This window comes from Equus quagga, chromosome 12 (assembly GCF_021613505.1).
Source record: "Equus quagga isolate Etosha38 chromosome 12, UCLA_HA_Equagga_1.0, whole genome shotgun sequence".
NCBI lineage: Eukaryota > Metazoa > Chordata > Mammalia > Perissodactyla > Equidae > Equus > Equus quagga.
Window position 1 is genome coordinate 82275184 of NC_060278.1, and position 22593 is coordinate 82297776.

At 48.8% G+C, this 22593-nt stretch overlaps 1 protein-coding gene across 1 annotated transcript in view; it reads right to left on the minus strand.

Moving 5' to 3' along the window:
- Positions 1-13447, minus strand: part of TGM6 (transglutaminase 6) — a 44539-nt gene extending 31092 nt beyond the window's left edge. The window contains exons 1-2 of the mRNA XM_046679416.1: positions 13399-13447; positions 12915-13033 (exon numbers count right to left, since the gene is read on the minus strand). Coding sequence (XP_046535372.1) covers positions 12915-13033; positions 13399-13403 — 124 coding nt within the window. The 5' untranslated portion in view covers positions 13404-13447. The remainder of the gene's footprint in view (positions 1-12914; positions 13034-13398) is intronic.
- Between the last annotated feature and the right edge of the window lie 9146 nt (positions 13448-22593).

Sequence of the window (22593 nt, forward strand, 5' to 3'; positions counted from 1 at the left end):
CTCCGGTGGAGAGATGCCAGATATCCTGAAATTCGATAGACTAGTTGTCCCAAGTCCCATGCGTCATTCAACTGTCCCACCGGACATTCGTGTGGGGAAAATCCTATTTATTACAATCTGAAACCCGCATCCAACTCTGTTTTACATGGATATATTAAGTTTTGCAATGTTTTAAAATTTACTGAATTTGTAAGAGTGCAACTATTCTCTCAATGCAAGATTGTACTTATCTTGTTTGGACTTTCCCACGTTCCCCATTCTGATTTGGGAAAGTCCTGTCACACATGACAACACTGCATGAGTTGAGTCCCTGACACAGCCCACAGGGTCGAGTCTGCACCTGTAGCTGTTGCGTTCATGGTGCTTCTACTAACAGGACGGCGGCATCTGACCACTTCATCATGTCTTCTGATAAAGTGTCAGCAAACATTTACATATTTAACTAGAAATTGATTTCCTTTTATATTGCAGTTAGAATATAATTTTTTTTTGGTGAGGAAGATTGGCCCTGAGCTAACATCTGTGCCAATCTTCCTCTATTTCATGTGGGATGCTGCCACAGCATGGCTTGATGAGCAGTGTGTAGGTCTGCCCCCGGGATCCGAACCTGTGAACCCCAGGCCACAGAAGTGGAGCCCATGAACTTAACCACTATGCTACTGGGCCAGCCCCAGGGTACAATTTTTTTTAAAAAAGCAGTATGTTAAAAAAGAGGGTATTAGGGACAAGGGAGTTGGTGTTTTAGATATCTATTGTTGCTTAACAAATCAGCTCAGAGCTCAGTAGCTCAGAAAAACAATAATCCTGTGTTGTCTCTCATGGTTTCCGTCGGTCAGGAATTGGGGAAGGGCTCAGCTGTCCAGTTCTTACTCGGAGGCCCTTATGTAGTTGCAATCACATGTCAGCCAAGACGGCACCCATCTGAAGGCTTGACTAGGGCTGCAGGATCCACTTCCAAGGTGGCTCCCTCACATGGCTGGAAATTGGTGCTGGCTGGGGGCTGGGGACCTCAGTTCCTGTCCATACAGATCTCTCCACGGGACTGTTGAGGGTCCTCACAGCATGGCACTTGGTTCCCCCCTGAGCAAGTGATCCAAGAGACCACGGTGGAAGCTGCACTGCCTTTTATGACCCAGCCTCAGAAGATACACACTGTCACTTTCACTGTAGGCTATTGGTCAGGGCAGCTACAGGGGTCTGCCCAATTCAGGGGGAGGGAACACACTCTACCTCTTGATAAAAATGGGTCAGTGTCACATTGTAAGAATATGTGAGATGAGATGTGTATTGATACGACCATCCTGTGAAATGGTCTGTCACAGCTGAGAGCCACTGGAGTAATATCAAGTACTTCCTGCCCAAGGGCACCTGCCGTGGGGCTCTTGGCTCTGCTTTACTTGGTGCCCAGCATACAGGAAGTGCTCAGTAATTGTTGGCTGGTCTATTGGATAGGTCTTATTTAATAAAACTTCCTATAAACCAAGTGCTTTTCTAAATATTTTATAAATATTAGCTCATTGAATCTTCATAAACCACATGAGGGGGCTACTATTATCCTGACGTCACAGATGAGGACACTGATGCTCACACAGCCTGTAGGTGATGGAGCTGGGAGTCTGGCTCCCGATTCTGTGCTTGTATGGAACCTCTAGGCTATGCCGCCTTACCTTTGACCCCACAGGAGTCAGAAACACAGAGCTCTTAGACCCTAAAACACAACATGGGCTTGGACCATGCACATAAGAGCAGTGGCTCGTCTGAGCCAAGGTCTAGAGAGAACTGCCCAAAATGTTTGGCTTTTTAAAGACTCTAGAACCTTCGTACAACCTTTTGGTTAAGGGAGTGGCAGATTGTATTGTCCAAAGACATTGCAAGAATATCTCCTATGCCACATGCTCTTCTTATAACACGACGTTGGTACTCCTCTCATGGAAAAGTAGGATACGCGTTCCCTCCTGAATCTGGGAGGACTGGTGGGTAAAACAGAGTGATACTTTGTGACTTTCAAGGCTGGATCACAAAAGTTGGTATAGCTTCTACCTGGTTCCCTTGAGTTGCTTGATCTTGGAATCCAGCTGCCTTGCTGTGAAGAAGCCTGAATGGCCTGTGGAGAAGCCCACGTGGAGAGGAACCAAGGCCCCCCACCCACAGCCCACTGAACTCTCAGCTGACAGCCAGCACCAGCTTGGCAACCGTGGGAATGAGCCATGTGGCAAGTGAATCCTGCAGCCCCCAGGCACGCTGCCCCAGCTGATACCAAATGGAGCAGAAACAAGCTGCCCCTGTTTCTGCTGTGCCCAACTGCAGGTCTGTGAGTGAGAGAATGCCTGCTGTTGTCTTAAGCCACTAAGCGTTGGGATGGTTTGTTACACAGCAATAGATAACTGAAACATGGAGGGAGCCCCAGTAATAACTGGGATGGAATTTTCTGACAAGCCCAGTGGGCTCAGGACTCAAAGAGATTTAATTTAAGTAGTATCAGTAAATGTGACATATCTTCTGCATCCAGTTTGGGTTGTCAATTCAAAGCTGCTAACTTTTCAACATGAAATTCTGGTGTCTGGATAAGTCTTTAGGATTCTTCTTCAGTAATAACGTTCAGCCATTCCTTCCAACATGCAAACCCTAACTGAGAGGCTGGGTAAGGTTGTCCCAGGTGATGTGCAAGCCACCATGCCCCCAACTATGATAATAAGAACACTAAGACAAATAGCTAATATGTAGTACTTAACATGAGTCTGACACTGTCCTCTGTGCTTCCTATTTTACAGATGAGGAAACTGAGGCACAGAGAGGTTAAGTAACCTGACGAAGGTCACACAACTAGTAATGGCAGTACCAAGGTGATATGTTCTCCTGGCTCTCTGATGATCAAGGGCTGAAACTACAAATCTTGAGTAGTCGTGCATGGAATGGAGAAAACACAGGTTTTGGGGCCAGAAGATCCTGGACCCTAACCCAAGTTGTGCCATCTTGGACCCAGTGTGCCCTTGGACAAGTCATCTCACCTCTCCGATCTCAGTGTCCTAATCTGAAAAATGGATATAATGATAGCACCTTTCTCACAGGATTCTTGAGAGGATTCAACTAAAAAGATTGCCCCTGTGTGAAATCCAGTCATGTGGCATTTGGTAGAGAGCAGGCACTCAGCAAATGTCCCTTTCTTTCATCTACCTGGGGAGGTGGGACCCACAATCTGATACCATATGCTCCTGCCCCTTTTCTTGCTTACCTCTGCCTCCTCCCACGGCCAAGGCCGCATCCTCTGTGCAGCCTGGGAGCCCCGAGGAAGGCCCCATAACTCATTCTTCCCATCCTTCCACCATAGCTGGAATGGAATTGGCCCCAGGATTATTCTTCACCAGAGTCTGATGATTACGGACCAGCCACAGTCTGTTAACTGTGGTGATGGAGCCACTCGAACCCTGGGGAAGACGGTTGGCTTCCATGACTGCTGGGGGAATTTCTCCCTACTGAGGAAAAGTCTCAGCTCCTCAGCCTGGTTCTTGAGACCACCACTGGGAGACTTGCCCCACCTTCCAATCTGTTATTCACCTTCTTTCCCTCTCATTTTCCCATCCCTGGATCCTAGAGTAGCACATCTTGGAGTCACTCACACCTGGGTCAGAATCCCAGATATGCCAATCACTTACCATGTCCCTCAGCATGACTTAACCTCTCTCATCCATAAAATGGGTAGGACAATGGCTTTCTCTCAGTGTTGGTAATCAGATTGAATAAGATAATGTGTGAAAAGCACCTGGAACATAGCAGGTGCTCATTAAATGTCCATTCTTCTTCTTCTCTTGTTACATGGTATGACGGTTAATTTTATGTATCAACTTGGCTGGGCCACAGTGCCCAGATATTTGGTCAAATATTATTCTTTATGTTTCTGTGAAGGTGATTTTTGGGTGAGATTAACATATAAAGAGGTTGACTTTAAATAAAGCACATTGCCCTCCATAATGTAGGTGGGCCTTATCCAATCAGTTGAAGACCTTGATAGAACAAAGGCTGACTTGCCACGAGCAGGAGGAAATTCTGCCAGCAGACTGCCTTTGGATTTGAATGCAACTCTGCCCTGGGTCTCCAACCTGCCAGTCTACCCTGCAGATTTTGGATTTGCCAGCCTCCATAATTACATGAGCCAATTCCTTAAAACAAATCTCTCTCTCTCTCTCTCTCTCTGTCTACAGATATATACACACACAATATATATATATATTTGCAGGTTCATTTTCCACAGTTTCAGTTACCTGTGGTCAACTGCAGTCTAAAAATATTAAATGGAAAATTCCAGAAGTAAACAAGTCATAAGTTTTTAAATTGCAGCCATTCTGAGAAACGTGGTGAAATCTCATGCCATCCCACTCTGTCTCACCTGGGACGTGACTCAGCCCTTTCCGCAGCGTATCCACGGTCAATATGCTGCCCACTCGTTAGCCACTTCATAGCCGTATGGGTTATCAGATTGACTGTCATGGTATCACAGTGCTTGTGTTCAAGTAAAGTTCAACTTACTTTACTTAATAACGGCCCCGAAGCACAATGCTGGCATTCAGATATGCCAAAGAGAAGCTGAAAGTGCTTCTTTTAAGTGAAAAGGTGAAAGTTCTCTAAAAATAGAACTACCATATGACCCAGCTATCCCACAACTGGGTATCTACCCAAAAAACTTGAAACCAACAATCCAAAGTAACATATGCACCTCTAGGTTCATTGCAGCACTATTCACAATAGCCAAGACACGGAAACAATCCAAGTGCCCATCGACCGATGACTGGATAAAGAAGGTGTGGTATATACATACAATGGAATACTATTCAGCCATGAAAAAAGACAAAATCATCCCACTTGCAACACCACGAATGGACCTGGAGGGAATTATGTTAAGTGAAATAAGCCAGACTGAGAAAGACAAACACCCGGCGATTTCACTCATGTGGAAGATAAACAAACACGTGGACAAAGAAAACAGTTCAGAGGTTACAAGGGAAAGGGGGTGGGGGGGTGGGCACAGGGGGTGAAGGGGAGCACCTACGTGGTGACAGAAAAGAAATAACATACAACTGAGGTTTCACAATGATGTAAACTATTATGAACTCAACAAAAGAAAAAAGTTGAAAGTTCTCGACTTAATAAGGAAAGAAAAAAAATCATATGCTGAGATTGCTAAGATCTCTGGTAACTTTTATTACAGTATATTGTTATAATCGTTCTTTTTTTTTTTAAAGATTAGCACCTGAGCTAACAATTGTTGCCAATCTTCTTTTTTTTTTTTTCCTGCTTTATCTTCCCAACCCCCCCGTACACAGTTGTATATCTTAGTTGCAGGTCCTTCTAGTTGTGGGATGTGGGACGCCACCTCAACGTGGCCTGACGAGCGGTGCCATGTCTGCGCCCAGGATCCGAACCCTGGGCCGCCACAGCAGAGCACACGAACTTAACTACTCGGCCACGGAGCCGGCCCCTGTAATCGTTCTATTTTATTCTAAGTTGTTGTTAATCTCTTACTGTGCCTACTTTATAAATTAAATTTTGTCATAGGTATATATGTACAGGAAAAAAGATAGGGCTTGGTCCTATCTGCAGTTTCAGGCATCCGCTGGGGGTCTTGGAGCCTATCCACTGGCAGATACAGGGGGACCACTGCACATTCGTATATTTATATACGCACATATCCTGCCGGTTCTGTTCCTCTGGGAACCCTGACTGATAGGCAAGATGAATGTGGACATTGTATTTTTCAAAGATGGCTTCACTAATTTATAAGATGATAGATGGATGGATTGCATCCTACATGCTTTCCTAAAAATGTGATTGGAACCCCTCCCACCGAGGGGTGGGGTCTATGTAATATCTCCTTGATTCTGGGCAGGAGCTTGGGACTCTTCTGACCAATACACGTGGCAGGATGTGAAGGCCGTGTGCCTTCCGACACTAAGATATAAACAGGATACAGCTTCTGCCTTGCTATTTCTCTCTCAGGACAAGCATTTTTCGAGCCCTGAGCTCCATCTATCTATCTTTCTGATAAAGTGCGACAACATGGAGACCACCATGCTGGAGAGGCCATGAGGAAAGACCGAGATGGAGCTGTCTGAGGAGCCCGAACACCAGACAGGGTTGAGAAGAAGCCTTTGCAATGGGTCTGCCCCAGCCATGGTCGGACTGCAGTGGGGGGGGGAGACCCCGGGCAGGAGCTGCCTGGCTGAGCCAACTTCAGCGTCAGAACTGTGAGCGATGGGAACAACAAATGACTGATGTTTTAAGCCAGTGTCTCGGGTAATTTTTATGCAGCCACAGTGGGGTAGAATTTGAGAAATTATACCAGCTTCTACTTCAAGAGGTAGAGAGAGAAAGTCAGCTTAGAACAGATTTTATTTGGAAAAAAATCCCTAGAGTGGCCTCCTTTGCTTACATACATCTATGGGCACCAGGCCCAATCTCTGGGGTCAGGGGTAACAGGACCTTTGTGGCCTGGCCCAGGTGGCTCCTCCAAGTCTTGCTTGATATATGAACTGGGAAAGAGGTGGGTACGTTTATGTAAGGAGCACCTCAGGTGGAAAAGAATGGGGCCCTTAAACTGTTGCCTTTTGAGGTTCAAAATTACTGGAAGTTTTTTGATAAGATGAAGCGGGCTTGGCAGGGGTCTGCTGCTGATGTCACTCACGTTTCTATCTCCCCTCTCAATTCTTCTTTGAAATCCAAACAATATATTCAAACATCTACTTGACGTCTCCATTTGGTGGTCTTCTAGGCACAGCCAACCCAACACGCCCAAAGCAGAGCTCTTGATTTCTTCCCCACTCCACCCCAAATCCCTGCTCTCCCCCAGCTCAGTAGATGACATCCCATCTACCCTGGTGCTCAGTAGACGACGTCCCATCTACCCTGGTGCTCAGTAGACGATGTCCCATCTACCCTGGTGCTCAGTAGACGACGTCCCATCTACCCTGGTGCTCAGTAGACGACGTCCCATCTACCCTGGTGCTCCGTAGACGACGTCCCCTCTACCCTGGTGCTCAGGCCCAAACCAAGGAATCTCCTTTGATTCCCCTTTGCTCTCACATCCCTTACAATCCATCATTGGGTCCAAATGGCACCACCTTCAAAACCTGCCCCAAATCCATCACACGTCTTTGTCTTCACTGCTACCCTAGGCCAAGCTACTGACATCTCTCTTGTCTAGACTGCAACAACCTTCCAACTGGTCTCTACTCATAAAGGGCTGGGCTGGTGCCCTGGTCTCAATACCCAGGCCTTAGATCCATGGAAAGGACTAGTTTTGGCTTGGCCTCGGCTGGAAGCCCTAGCCTGGCATCATGACTTGGGGATAACAACTGAACATGTGATGGGAGCTTGCACAGCTCACACATGTGTCCCAAGCTTGGGAGCTCCTCCAGCCATTGCTGTGCAGGACTGGCATTCAACAGCCACCCTGTGTGGTGGGAGCGGGAACAACAGTGCCAAGGGGAGGCCCCCATTGGCTGGTCAGTTCTCACGTTTGAAAGCAGAACTGAAGTCTTCACACTGAGTTCATCCCGTGGTTCTTGGTCAGGAACAGACTTCTCAAGTCCCAGAACTTTGGGCTCAGGTAGCCTCCGTGTAGTCTGAAAACACAGGCTGGAAGCCCATTTCCCTTGTATGTAAGATTGTCTTATCTCATAGCAGCGGAGCTGGAAGGGCTGCTAGGAGGCCGGTCTCCATTTTACTAACAGAAACTGAGACCCAGAGAGGGGAAGACAGGGACTTCTTGCCCGAGGGTGCGTTGGATGGGCAGCCCAGGCAGTCAAGCCTATGCGGGACAGGCCAGAACAGGAGGCAAGGCTTTCTTTTAGGGATGAGTCAGGAGAGGGCATGAGGTGATGGGGTGGTCATTATCTCAGCCCTAGCATGTTCCAAGGGGGGTATAGGAGGTCATGAGGCTTCTTGGACCCTGGGTCATGAGTTCAACCCTGAGGATTCTGCCTCAGCTTCTCTTTTCCCTGTCACAGCCTGAACCAGCTCCCACTACCCTCTGGGCATCTGTAGCCTCACCACAGCGGGGCAAGAGAGGGTGGGATGAGTCAGAACTGTCCTCATCATCATTATCCCCAAATCTCAGAGAGCATCTCTCTCACAACTTCCTGCCCGGGTCAGATTCCCCTGGCCACCTTTTTGGTGGGTGGTACTTGATCACAGTGGCAGCCTGCAGACCTGTGAGAGGCAGCTCTACCACCGCCCGGAGATTAAAAGTCTTCCTTCTCCTGAACCGGGGCTTTTTTTCTTGCAGCTTCTCCCCATTTGTCCCCACTCTGCCTGTGGCCCTATGGAACACACCTGTTCCCTTTGCCCCGTGATCGTTTCGCAGAGCTATTCTGGAGAAATCCTGACCTGCCGCCCCCACGAAGTCTACACCTGCCCTAACGCAGGAGGTCACTGCTCTGGGCCCTGTGGGGTCTTCCCTGGAGCTGCTCCTTTGGTGACCTGTCATCTGTACTCCTCAGCACCACATCCCCCGTGACCTGGCATTTGTGGGCTGATGGTCAGGGCTGGAGGCCAGGATCCTGCAGAGGAAAGCAACTTTTCTGGTATTACAGCCCGATTCTCTCTGTCCTAGCTGACGTCCTGCCCAGCCCTCCTGGGGACTGATGGCACAGGGAAGGGCAGCCTAGGTATAGGGGAGCCCCATGTGCATGTGGGATGGGTCCCAGACTCCCTACCAAGATAAACCCAAGATCACCTCCTCCAGGTGCTCAGCTCCAATTCTGCTCCCTGAGCCTGAGCCTCCTGTCCCTAATCAGACATCAAGGAGGCCGGCTTCTAGTCGTTTGCTTCCATGTCTCTCTCCTCCACTAGACTGTGAGTTTCTCTGGGTTGTTAGAGCCTGGCCCAGGGCCCAGGGTATAGTAGATGCTCAGTGAACCATTGTTTGGATGAATGAATAAGTGTCCCTTCCTGTCCTTTGGCTGGGATGAGGGTGTGGAAAGATGCTCGCCAGCTTCCTGGAGCGCCCTGGAGGATCAGCATCCACACCCCAGCCTCCCCACCCACCCATAATCCCTCTCTCTCAAGCTGTCACATTCCGACACCTGCCCTTCCTTCCTGACTTCCTTCCTTCCACAGTCAGGGGCCTGGGAGAGGGGTGGAATGTGTGGTCTGTGATCCAGGCGGGCTGACCTGCCCCTGGGGCCCTGTGAGACTCAAACTAAGTTAGTTCCCCTCTCTGGGCCTCAGTTTTCTTATCTGTGGAATGACCCAGAATTAGGGTTTGGATAGTCTGTGCTTAGCCAAAACAAGTGCCTCTGATACTCCGAGGACTCCTCTGGGCCCCGTCCCACAGCACTTGCCCCCCACCCTCCAGAGTGTGCTGACGTGAGGGTTGTTACACGGCACTTGGTGGGCACCAGGGAAGGGATGGGAGAGGCAATGTCCCATCTGGGACCCCTCTGGTCGACAGCACACCCGAGACCCTGGGGACAGAATGGATGGCACGTCGTCAACCCCGGGCCCCCACCCTGGGGATATGTGGGATGAGCTCCCGGCCCTGAGCACAAGGCCCACGGACTCTGGGCCTGAAGCTGTGCCCACCAGATACAAGGAACGAAGGATGCAGTAAGGGCATTCTCTCCACCTACTCTAGCACCCCAAAGCCCCACAGCCCCTCCAGTTTTGCTGCCCTCCTTCCCGTCTCCCTCCCGCCTTCCTCTCTTGGCATTCTTTTCCACCCTGCACAGCAATTAGGAGCCTGATTTCAGAGGCACACTCTTGAGTCCAAATGCAGACTTGCTGGTTTTTGGCTGTGTGACCTGAGACAAGTGACTGAGCCTCTCTGAACTGCACTCTCCTGGTGAAAATGGTGGTGATGACAGTAGCCACCTCCTTGAGTTTTGAGAATTAAATGAAATATTTCACCTAGAGTACTTAGAACAGTACCTGGCACATATTAGGTACTCAGTAAATGTGCATGTTATTAGTCGCATTAGTATCGTCAGTATTTGCACCCGAACTCCTGGCTGCCATTCCAGTGTTCTGCCGATTAACGCTGTGCTGAATCTTCCACTTATTGACTGTGTGGCACTGGGTAAGTTAGTGGCCCTCTCTGAGGCTCAGATTTCCTTCCTGAAAAGTGGCAATAATAATAATACCTTCCTCACAGAGTTTTGGGGAGGGAGCGGTAACAATCATAAACAGGGTGATGAGAAAATGCATCACCTCTGTCTGGAAATTCAGAGGGTGACAGGAGAAGACAGAATAAACACCCCAGGACAACAAGCTTCAGGCAGCGAGTGGTCTCCCCACTTAGAAGGTACTTAGCAGGGCACTGGGTCCACAGCTACGAGCTCGACAGGTGGGGTTCATACAGTCACTCCCACCTCTCCCCAAATCTCCCCCACCACTCCAGTCCTCCCCCGGCAAGTCCTACACATGTGGTTTTTCTTTCTGCTCTCCCCTCTTCACCCCTTCCTTAAGTTGCTGCGTGGCCCCGACAGGCTCGGGACGTTTTTCAGCTCATCCTGTTCAGTGCATCCTGTTCCTATGGAGAGCGAGGTTCAGCGAGGGTAGGAGCCTTTCCTGATTGCACGAGGGTCAGCGTGTCACTTCCCCTGCTCAAGAACCAACAAATCCACAGCATTATGCTGGCATTCAAGGTCCCTCACAAACCGGCCCTGCCTACCACCCCCCTCCCTGCCAACCCCATCTTCTTCCCTGCTCACTTGCTCACCAGCTGGCCCCAGAAATCAGCTTAAGAAAGAGTCCTTGGAGGGAAGGTCTGTGCGCAGAGTGCCTCCCACCCACCCAGCTCTTCACCAGCATCACCACCCCCGCCCTGGCTCACCCCAGCTATTTCTCCTCCTGCCCTCGGGTGACACCAAAGAGCTGATGCCGCTCTCCTCCCGAGATCTCTGTCCCCACCCCAGGGGTGGCCCCCAGAGGGGCCGAGCCCAAGAAGCTCTGCTGAAGCCAGCAACATCTTCCGGACTCTGGACTCAGTGTAATTGGTTTTTAATGGGTCCCATTATGACTCCATCCTTAGTGTGGATCATGGGCACCTGACCTTCATAGCTAAATGATTAACTGGGGAGTTGCCTGGGGCCACTGCCTAATCTCCCTTTCCTTCCTGGTCCTGTTGGAAGCTGCTGGCCTCTCTCTCACCAGTAGGCAGTGGTCCATCAACTTCAGCCCAATGTCCCCACTAGAGCCAACCACACACAAAGTATTCTCCTCGATTCTTAGAATTTCTGAGCTGAAAGATGATTATAATTCAACAATGGCAAAAGGGTCTCACTTCATTTGCTAACAGTGATCAATGGTAGGGGCTATTGAAGAACTGTGTTGAGGAGAATGACGGGGCTACATCCAGGCTCTGTAGGGAAGAGCTCTGGGGCCCATTAGTGATGTCTGCCAAGGGCTGTGTGAGGGAGGGGGAGCATAGGAACAGTACCCAGGCCACACACTTTCCATCCAGGAGCTGATGTCTCAGTTGTTCACCCTCAGATTGCATAGCAGGCGTGTTCTACTGCTCTGAGGAGCAGGTCCCCAAGAAGCCAGGAAGACCCAGAAGATTGGTAAATTGAATTCAACCTAACTAATAGTTTATATGCTAAGCATGCTGGATCCAACCCTGATATTTTGTAGATAGAGACACTGAGGTCCAGAGAGAGGAACAGTCATTCAGCGAGTCAGTAACAGACCTGACACTGGAACCCCCTTGTCACTGACTTTGCTTCTAGAAGGGTCCTTTCTCAGCAATTAAACTTGGTCAAGTTTAAGACTGATAGTACATCAGATACTTAGGGGAGAGGCGCCTCTAGGTGAGCTCTGAAAAGCAGATGTGAAGGAAGCAAGACCCGTCCCCTCGAACCCAGGGCTAACAGGGAGGACAAGCCCAGCTCTCGAAACAGTCGGGAAGTAAGCTGGCGTGGCAAGGAGTGGTCCTCATGGACCAGACCCACCAGAAGGGCCCAGGGTACCCGGTGATGTTAGCAACTGCCAGGGGGAGTAAGACGAGGAAGTTCAAAGATGGCAACGAAATTAAAATGCCTGCCTTTGAAAGTCAAAAAATAAACAAGAGTTGACTCATATAATTGTCACACGATGCTGGGCAATTGACAATAGCAGGTATGGAATTAGGAACATCCCTTAAAGACCTGTGAGAGTAGGACCCCTGCTTCTGCTGACTTGCTCATCCCTGGACCCCAGCTCCCAGCACAGAGCTGGTGTGAAATACAGAACTGTTAACTAATGGAGAGTTTCCCGGGGTGGGAGGGGACTTGCCCCTCACTGTATTGGGGCCACAGGGGGAGGCACATTTTCTGAGTCTACTATTTACAAGGCCCCACAGGAGATACTGTGGGTGGTACGGTACACTGGGTCTCATCAATTCCTCACATCAGGCCTGGAGATGGTTTGCATTATAATCCCCATTTGAAGACGAGAAAATGGAGGCACCGAGGGCAATATCTCTTGCTCAAGGTCACCTAGCTCTTTTCGCTTCAGACAGAACTGTTCTCGCCCTTGAGTTGTTGGGATGGGAATTAGAAGAGGATGCAGCCCATGGGGCCTCTCCTTGCCCCCTTTCCCCCACCCCCAATCCCCGACTCTGCCCAGAAAAGTTTCTGGATCCATGTAATGTACGTGGGATAAGAGAAGATTCCAGTTCTTCTCTTCTTCCCTGTCTACTCCCCCTCCTCCAGGCCATCCAGGCAAGTGGGGAAGGCTTGGCCCCGCCCAGGAAGGCTCTGCCACAGACTTGCTGGGTGCTCTGGGGCCTCCATGTTCTCATGAACATGACGGAACAACTCATGGACTGAGCAGCCCTAAAATCCTAAGGATTGATGATCAAAGCTTCATTCCACAGACACCCCCTTCCTGAAGCTCCTCTCAGGAGCCATTGTGTCCAACGTCCCCAGTCCCTGCCCACTCACCTGCCATGCGAGGGCCGGCCGGCTCCTCGCTTCCTCTGCACGGTGGTGCGGGACTTTCAGGACGGCGTGTCGGAGCAGCCAGCCAGACCAGCACTAACAAGGCAAACCTCGGGACACTCCTAGGCAGGACAGTCAGAAGCAAGAGGAGGCGTGGCCTCCTCACCCCAGCAGGACACCTGTCAGACACCTAATCACCCAGTAATTGCCCCAGTTTGCAGAAGAAGGTGTCTAGCGTGGGAGGGGCTCCAGCCAAGAAGCCTTCTAAAAGCAAGAGTTGAGAGCTGGGCTGTGGGAGAAACCGAGGCCCAGAAAGAGTACAAGCAGTGCAAGAAGAGGAGGAGAAAGGAGGGAACCGGGTTTGTGGTCAGGCGTTGACAGCCCTCGCAGCAGCCCGCAGATGAGAAGACAGAGGCTCAGACAGGAGACCCTAAAGGTGCATGCTTATAAGCTGCAGGGCCGGGGCTAGGACCCAGGTCTCACTCACGGCATCCAGTCTGGGGCTGTCTTCTCCCCTCCTGGGTGAGAGGAGAAGGTTCCAAGGACCACAGTTCTCTCTTCTGTGTGGGCTCCAGAGGCATCTACAGAAGCAAAGGCCCATGGTCCTCTCCCGGGGCCGAGACCCTGCTGTGCCCCACCCTCCCCTGCGCTCCTGCACACATCCACCCTCAGGCTCATCCTCCACGAGGGGCCCTGAGTTTCAGAGGAACACACTTTAGACTTGCACAGGCCTGGGTTTGAAGGCCAGCTCCTGCCCCTGGCCACCCTGTGGCCCCAGCTAGGTCTGTGGTCCTCCCTGAGCCTTGGTGAAATGCAGACAGTGACCTCTCTTTACGGGGCCACTGAGGAGGTGATTGAGATTACTCATGGAGGGAGCCTGGCAGCCCAGGGAGCCTGACTCACCTGGCCCTTCCCTCTTGCGATCACTCAGACCTTGGAAATTGGGAGGAGACCCTCAGCCTGATTTCTCGCGAGGTCTTCTGTCCTTTGAGCTTCTTGCAGGGCCTCCCTGTGACAACCTAATTGCCAGGAGTGATGCTAACTTAGGCCCTTGGGAGGGAGGTGATCAGAAAAAGGGGGGAGCGGCTCTCTGGTTCAAAGACTTTGTGAGTCCCTGACTTTGTGAACTGGCTCCAGCCTGAGGCTTAGAGACCTGGCAGCCATGGTGCCCATGACCTTGGGCAAGACCTCTCCCCTCTCAGAACCCTCGCTTCTCCACCTGTGAACTAAAGGGACTGGGTTAAAATATTCTTAAGGGCCGTTCTAATTCAAAGTCTAAGATTCCAGGGCTCAAGGACTCTGGACTTGAAAGCTTCTAAATAGAGGGAATTTAATTTTCATGGATGCTGGGAGGGAAGTTTGTCTCTGTTGGGGAATTCCTTGAGGGGGTGACGTGGGGCCATCAGAGGCTGGGTGCGGCTGGACCAGCGAGGAAAGGGCAGTGGGAGGGGGTGGACTCCCTCAGATGGGGGCAAGGAGGGGCGGGCGGTCACGTGTGCTGTGTGCCATTGCTCCCTGGAATCAGGCAAGCATTCAGGAAAATGTATGAAAACCCCAAAGTGTTTGATGTGATTGAACTTCTTATAGAAAATGGCAAAGGGTTGAGTTCTGCTTGCCGGTTTGACACAGGGCAAACATCTTTAATGGGCTATTTGCAGGCCTGCATTGCCTGTAATTACGAACACCTGGCACGGGCCCAGGGCGCTCCTTGCCTCTTGCTCTGCAGCCGGCTGCCCCTGTGGCTGGGCAGACCCGGGCCCTACTGAAGCTGCTTTTCTGCCTGTGCAGGGTGAGGCTCCTCCCCACTAATGACAGTCTCATTCAAGGCCCTTTTATCTTTCATCTTGGATTTGCCTGGACTTGGGCTCCCAGAAGCCGGGGCTTTCAAAGGCACTACCCCAGCAACTCCAAACAGCAATTCATACTCAGAATTAGGGGAGAGCAGTGCAGCCTGGCAGTAGAGCCCTGGGATGAGAGCCGGGAGACTGGACTAAGTTATCTTTGGGCGAAACTGGCTGTGTGACCTTCAGCAAGTTACCTGCCTTCTCTGGGCCTTGGTGTCTAACAAGCTTGCGGGCTAGGTCTTACTGGCCCCAACATTTTCTGATTCTAAATGATCAGGCTAGAGATGGCAGATGGGAGCCAAAGACTGGAGCAACTCAGGATACCCCAACGTCAGCACCTGGTCCAGTGCCTGGCAAACAGTGGGGGGCCTCGCAAATTAAAATCTGAGCCTGTGGAAGAACAGATGTTTTAAAAATAGTTTAATGGTTTTTCTGACTTCAAGATAATACCCACTTATGTAGAAATTCCAAGCGTCATAGAGAAAGAAGAAAGCACACATGCATATCACAGCAAACGAATGTAAATAAATTTACATAAATCTAATCGTCTGGAGAAGCGAGTTTGTAACCTGCCCTTTACGCTTAACTACATATTGTGACATATTGTGCTCCCTTTTCAAATCACAGAATATAGATACGCGCTGTCACCACTAGCAGCATCTCTTGTGTGAATTTACATAATTTAGCTCACCCTTCCCAAACCTATGGGAATTTAGGCTGTTTCATTACTTTAAGCAGTAAATTATTATTATTATTCACATGTTTATTCATGTGTTTAAGACCAGCAAAATGTGGGCACCAAAAATGATTTTAAAAGATAATTTAAAATTTAAAAAATCAAAGTGATCCCTTTGGGAAAAAATAAGAATTTTATTGGGTTTACGTAATTTCAAATTTACTCTTGCTTTAATTATAGGGATTGGGAGGGCAGCACGGCTTTTTCAGGACTCAGGGCATCTCTCCGGCCCTCGGAGGGCGTCAGAGTCAGATCTGTGAAGTCTGAGTGTGTGGTCCTCCGACCAGCAGCATCAGCACCACCTGGGAGCTGGGTAGAAATGCAGACTCCTGGGCCTGCCCCAGACCCCTGAGCCAGCATCTGCATTTTAACAGTTGCTCGGTGATTCGCATGCAGAGTGAAGTTTGAAAGAATAGCAGTTCTCGAAGGGAGCTCCACGGTCCCCAAGACTCTTTTAGAGAAATTGTGAGGTCAAAACTATTTTCTTAGGGGCCAGCCTGGTGGTGCAGCGGTTAAGTTTGCACGTTCCGCTTCTCAACGGTCCGGGGTTCACCGGTTGGGATCCCGGGTGCGGACATGGCACCGCTTGGCAAAAGCCATGCTGTGGTAGGCATCCCACATATAAAGTAGAGGAAGATGGGCACGGATGTTAGCTGAGGGACAGTCTTCCTCAGCAAAAAGAGGAGGATTGGGAGCAGTTAGCTCAGGGCTAAGCTTCCTCAAGAAAAAAAAAAAAACCACCTATTTTCTTAATACTATTGATGCGTTTTTTCTTTTTTGGGTCTATTTCACTTTCATTTCCTCATGAGTGTACAGTGGACTTTTCCAGAGGCTACATGATATGTGATATTTCCAAAAGTTGAATGCAAAAGCAGATATGAGAAGGGGCTGGCCCCGTGGCCGAGTGGTTAAGTTCGCGCGCTCCGCTGCAGGCGGCCCAGTGTTTCGTTGGTTCGAATCCTGGGCGCGGACATGGTACTGCTCATCAGACCACGCTAAGGCAGCGTCCCACATGCCACAACTAGAAGGACCCACAACGAAGAATATACAACTATGTACCGGGGGGCTTTGGGGAGAAAAAGGAAAAAAATAAAATCTTAAAAAAAAAAAAAAAGCAGATATGAGAATACAGCTGGTTTTCTATTATCTACTATTCAATTAAAGGGATTTGCAAAAAAAAAAAAGGTAAAACAATGCCACTCTTGCTAATATTATTTTTTGTTTTGGAAAATGTAGTTATTTTTCATGAATATTTGTTATTTATGTTAAGATGCAATGAGTTAGTTTTTAAATGAGTTAATTAGCTTTTAAATCAGTTAATGAATAAACATTTTGTAAATTTCTAGGATTAATCTCCAGATCAGTAACTTTCCATAAATACAACCCCCGTGAGCAAGCGCTTTTTGGGATACTCAATAATTTTTGAGTGTGAAGAGGTCCTCATACTCAAGTGTTTAGAATGGTCTAGAATGTGCTTCCTCTCTAGGATTCCAATTGTGTCCCCACAAGAGAAAACCGCAGGCTGACCCAGATCACAGGGTACGGGGCCCAAGGCAAATAAAGACGAGGCCATGTGCCAGAAAAATGCAGGGGCAGCTGTGCTCTGCAGTGGGCAGCCACAGAGCCCTCTGGTGCTGGGAAGCATCATTTCCTGGGCCCCGTGCTCCAGCATATCCAGGCAGACCTGGTGCTGCCCGTGGGCGAATTCCAAAGGCTGAGCAGCCAGCTGGACTTATGATCCCTGTGTGTTTGGACTGGAGTCACCTGCATTGTCTTGGGAATTCATCCTCATAAGACAATGAATCAGAAGGACCCACCAAAGCTAGACCTGGGCTGGTCTGGCGGCAGGCCATCCCTTCCCCTCTCTGGGCCTCTGTTAACCTGGGCTGTAAAATGGAAGATGATACGGCCTCCCTCCCACCCCTAGGCAAAGTTATTGGGAAACTAATAAAAGACCGTGAAGCTCTAACTCATCTCTACATCACCTCGACCTGAGAGTAACAACCACGGTGACATAGGTGGCCAGCGTTCAAACTCTGGGAGGGAGGGAGCTGCTTGCCCAGCCAGAAGGCAAGTCGCTCTTCTACCATCGCCAGCAGATCTTGTTAATGTCCCCTGTGAGTGGGCCAGAAGCTGTGGGGCAAACTGGGAGGTTAGAGGCGGCCTCATCCTCACCCCCAGCGTCCAGATGTTGCCCAGTCCTCCCACCTGCCCATCTATCAAACATCACCAGGACCTAGAAGCTGCTATGAAGCTACGAAGCACTCAGAGCTGACTGTGTTCTTGCTTTGAGCGCTCATGATCCTCTCATGCACTTGTCCATTCATTCTTCATCCATTCACTCCTTCTAAAATTCACTTAACAGGGCCAGAGATCTCTAGACATAGCATTTAAGGGAGGTCCTTTCTTCCAGGAAGTGAAGGAAGCCTGCCTCTGCTGATGGTGGGAAGGAGAAGGGAGATCAAAGGAGGAGAAGCAGGCAGGTTTCTCCACCTGACCTCACCTCTCGGGACCAAATTTCCTGAGAGGCAGGAGGGCAGATGGCGAAGTGTTGGTAGTTACGTAGTTTGAGGGAACAGTCAAAATTAAAAAGGTTTTTGTAGACTAACCTATGCTGGGAAAAGATCAGAATGGTGGTTGCCTTTGGGAGTGAGCTGTGGACAGAGATTGACTGGGAAGAGGCACGAAGGAATTTTCTGGGGTGACAGTTTGATTGGGACAGTTGAGTGGGATGTTGGTTGCACAGGCATTTGTCAAACTTCAACAAACGTATGCTTAAGATTTGTGTGTTTCGTTGTATATGAATTTAACATTCAAGAGAAAAAAAGCTGTAAGCAAATTTCAAACTCTAATTAATGATAGGCATGCTCAAGTATTTGGGGGGAGTGTACTGATGTCTGTAGCTTACTTTGAAATGCACCAAAGATGAGGTGGATGGATGGATAGATGTATGATAAGACAAGTATAATAAAATGTTAATGGTAGAATCTGTGTGGTGGGTAAATGGTTCTCTATAAAACTCTTTTAACTTTACTATATGTTTGAAAATTCTCATAAAAAAATGAAGAAAAGTTTCTGCTCCATGTGGTGTCATTTTATCTAGCTGCTGGGCCCCTTTTGAATGCCTTTCTTGTGTTTTGTGAATCTCCAGCCTTAAGAATCCCAGTATCCAGAGGTAGAACACGGAAAACTGAAAGTCCAGCCTCCTTTGCCGCTAGGATGCAGGCCTGCAGTCTCACTCATCAAATCACACCCAGACTCTAGCTCAGAAGTGTGCAATCCAATGACACCCTCTCCTTGCACAACTATGTTTGCAGGCATGGTGGCAGAGACCAGCTTCTGTGGTGATTTGCTTTTCCAGGTATTGCAAGGATGAGTTCCTGCCCCAGAGATGGCATTGGCAGGGCGGGGGCAGGAGCATCAGCAGCAGCTGTTCTTTCCTCTTCAGGCCGGTTGTGAGGTTCCAGGTATTGTTTCTGGGAGCTGAGTGCTCCTGATGATTCTGTGGGTCCTCCTTATCCTTTCCATAAACTCATTTTCTGCTGAAAACTGCAGTTGCAGGAAGAGGGGGCCGAGAGGTGGGCCTGAAACAGCCCTGTTTTATGTAACATGTGGGGATCTAGGTGTCCCCATGTGCCCCAGGGAAGTGGAGAGGGTGAAGGGCCAGTGGAGGAGGACTTCGGGTTCAAGGTTTGGCATGGAAGGAGCTCGGAAGGCCTCATGCTGTGCTAAGAAGACGTGAACAACTGAGCCAACAACTCTTCTTAGGTCTGTCAGAGAAGAGAGGTCACAAGGCAAACTGCCGCCCCCCAGTTTGGGGAGACAAGCAGATACAGAGTATGACAATTTACTGGAGCAGAAATCTCCACGGGAACCAGTCAGGGACGGGAAAACCTAAACTGTGATTGACAAATTGCTGGAGGCTCAGTACAGATAAGACTGAGATTAAAAACTCCAGGGGGCCCAGGCATGGAGGGGCCCACACACTTCTGAGATGGAAAACACCAGGAGTCCTACCAGGTTCTCACAGCGAATGTGAGAGAAAAATCCCCTCGTGCTTCAGGCAGGGGGAGGGGAAAAGGAACCATTTTGAAATATACCAGAGCTTTCTGCTCTCCTTAACAAGGGCTGCCCTTGAGAGAAACTATTTTACAAGACCCTAATCTCCTGGGGTTTTATCAGAGCCTAACTGATCTGTGGCAAGGGAAATACCCAACTCCAGCCCACTCTAGCCATCCTCACCCACCAAAGAGATGGGGGTGGTGGTGGTACTGAGAAGCACTTGTGAAGGTCACAGCCCAGAGACACGGGCTCACTAAAAGACTGAGACCTAATCACAAGGCCATAGAAACCTTCCCCTCCCTCTACATCTCACCACCACATCACTAAAGGCCTATTTACTGGAGTTGGTTTTGCCCAGTCTGGCTTCCAATGAAAAATTACAAGGCATACTAAAAGGCAAAAACACAGTATGAAGAGATAGAGCAAGTATTGTAACCAGACTCAGATATGGTAGAGATGTTGGAATTATCAGACTGGGAATTTAAAATAACTATGATTATTATGCTAAGAGCTCTAATGGAAAAAGCAGACGGTATGCATGAACAGATGGGCAATATAAGCAGAGGGATGGAAATCCTAAGAAAGAATCCTGAGAAAAGAAATGTTGGGAACACTGTAACCCAAATGAAGAATGTCTTGATGAGCTCATTAGTAGACTGGACATGGCTGAGGAAAGAATCAGTGAGCTTGAGGTTACGTTGATAGACACTTCCAAAATGGAAAAGTGAAGAGAAAAGAGAATGAGAAAAGAGCAGAGCAGAATATCCAAGAATTGTGGGACAACTACAAAAGATATAATATATACATAATGGGAACACCAGAATACAAGAAAGAGAAAGGAATAGAAGAAATATTTGAAGCAATAATGAATGAGAATTTCCCCAAATTATTATCAGACAGCAAACCACAGATCTCAGTAGCTCAGGAAGCGCCAAGTAGGATAAGTGAAAAGGCCGATTGACCTGCAGTGGCCTAGGATTGAGCCAGAAGCTATTGAGAGCAAAAGCTTCTCAACTGAAGGCACATGGCTGGGACCACAACCTCCAGCCCTGGAGCCAGCCCCATTCCCTGAAGGCCAGATGGGATCAGGCACACAGTCACTGTCACCAGGCAAGGAGCGGACCAGATGAGCCTCTCTATAAACAGAGGACTCCCTCATATAAGCTCCCAGCCAGGGGCCACCAGATGCAGTACTGGAGAGGGACAGGAAGAGGAGAAAGAGATCTGAGAGGCTGAGCGTTCATCCAGTAGGAGCTGGGTCATCTCTATAGACCACGTGGACTGGAAGGATCTAAGGTACAATTGACTCAAGTTTAAAATGTGTTGCTCCTGGAACCAAGCAGGACCAGGGCTCACAAAGATTAGATCCTTGATAGAAAATTTAAAAGCCATGTTTTCTTTACCCTTTTTAGCAATTATAATAGCTACCATTTACTGCATGCTTATGTTCTGCTGATCTAATCTGCTTCTTTTTTCATTTTTGGTTTTTTTGAGGAAGATTAGCCCTGAGTTAACGTCTGCCACCAATCCTCCTCTTTTTTGCTGAGGAAGACTGGCCCTGAGCTAACATCTGTGCCTGTCTTCCGCTACTTTATATGTGGGATGCCTACCACAGCATGGCTTGCCAAGTGGTGCATAGCTCTGCACCTGATATCCGAACTGGTGAACCCCGGGCCACCGAAGCGGAATGTGTGAACTTAACCGCTGCGCCACTGGGCCCGCCCCTAGTCTGCTTCTTATGTATCATTAGGCTCCACTGTTGTCCCCACTTTTCAGAGGAGGAAACGGAGGCTCAAAAGGATGCATATATTTCTCCAGGTTATATTTCACAAAGTTAAATGCTGATGGAGTCAAAATTTGAACCTGTGCAGCTTGAGTTTAGAGCCTATATTCTTAACCATGGTGTTCTGCAGTGAATTAACTTCCCAGCCTCACTGCAATTCTTTTGTTTCTTCATTTCTTCAGCAAATATCTAGTGCTATTATTGGGCAAGGATAGGCACAGCAAGAATACAGCAGGAATGCAAGGAGGTTGCCATGCTCTTGGCTCTCTGGTCCAGTTATCACTGTTCAAGATTTCCCACTTCATCTTACCAGCTGCCAAACATATACGTTAGTGCCCACCTTGGGTAAGGCTCTGTGGAAGGTTAGGGAGTTAGATGCACAGATGTTATCTTGTTCAGAATCCCTCAATTCATTCTTTCATTTACTCAATCATTTATAAAATGTTTATTAACACCTGCTCCTGGCAAAGTGATAATGGGGGAAAGGGGCAGGGAAGAGAGAAAAATGAGTAAGACAGAGTCTCTAGCCTTAAGGCAACTCAATGTTTGTAAGAGAGAGAACACAAATGCACAAGATATTTATAACGCATGGTAGAAATGGATGATTCCTTAGAAATGCATAAATAGAGAATGTGTTAGCTCAGAGCTGGAAGAGGCCATTTCCAGCAAAAGTTTCCTAGGAAACAATAAAAATAATTTAATTCTGTTGGGAGAATGATGTTCCTCTGTGAATCTTGAGCACTTTATTAAATCTCAAATGGAACCCACTGGAAAAATACTCTCATAATCTAATTCCAAATCTTTCCTGCCCCAAAGCATTCTTCACACTCTCAAGGGGATGAAAAAGGAAGATGAACGATTAGGAGTGAGAGTCTTCTGGCTTCGACTGTGCCAAGGCCAGCACACCCTGGATGGTCCTCAGGCTGGCCCGGAAAGCCAGACATGAATGCTCCCCCCAAATCCTTACTGGGAGCTTGATGGAACAGGGCGGGGCGAGGGGAGGGCGTTCAGGAAAAGATGTTGGCATGAACACATGCACTTATTTCCTGAAACCTCACCAAAATGGCAGGAAGGAGCTTCTATGCAAAAAAGCATAAGTACGCAAGGATGGGGGAACTAGGGAGAAGGTTCGAACAACAGCAAAATTCTGCAATCTGGAAAGCAGAGGGAAGAATGGCAAAAAACTAGCAGACCTGACAAACATTATTCCTAACCTGGCAGTGGAGAAAGCCAGGCAGTGGGGAAAACCAACCCAAA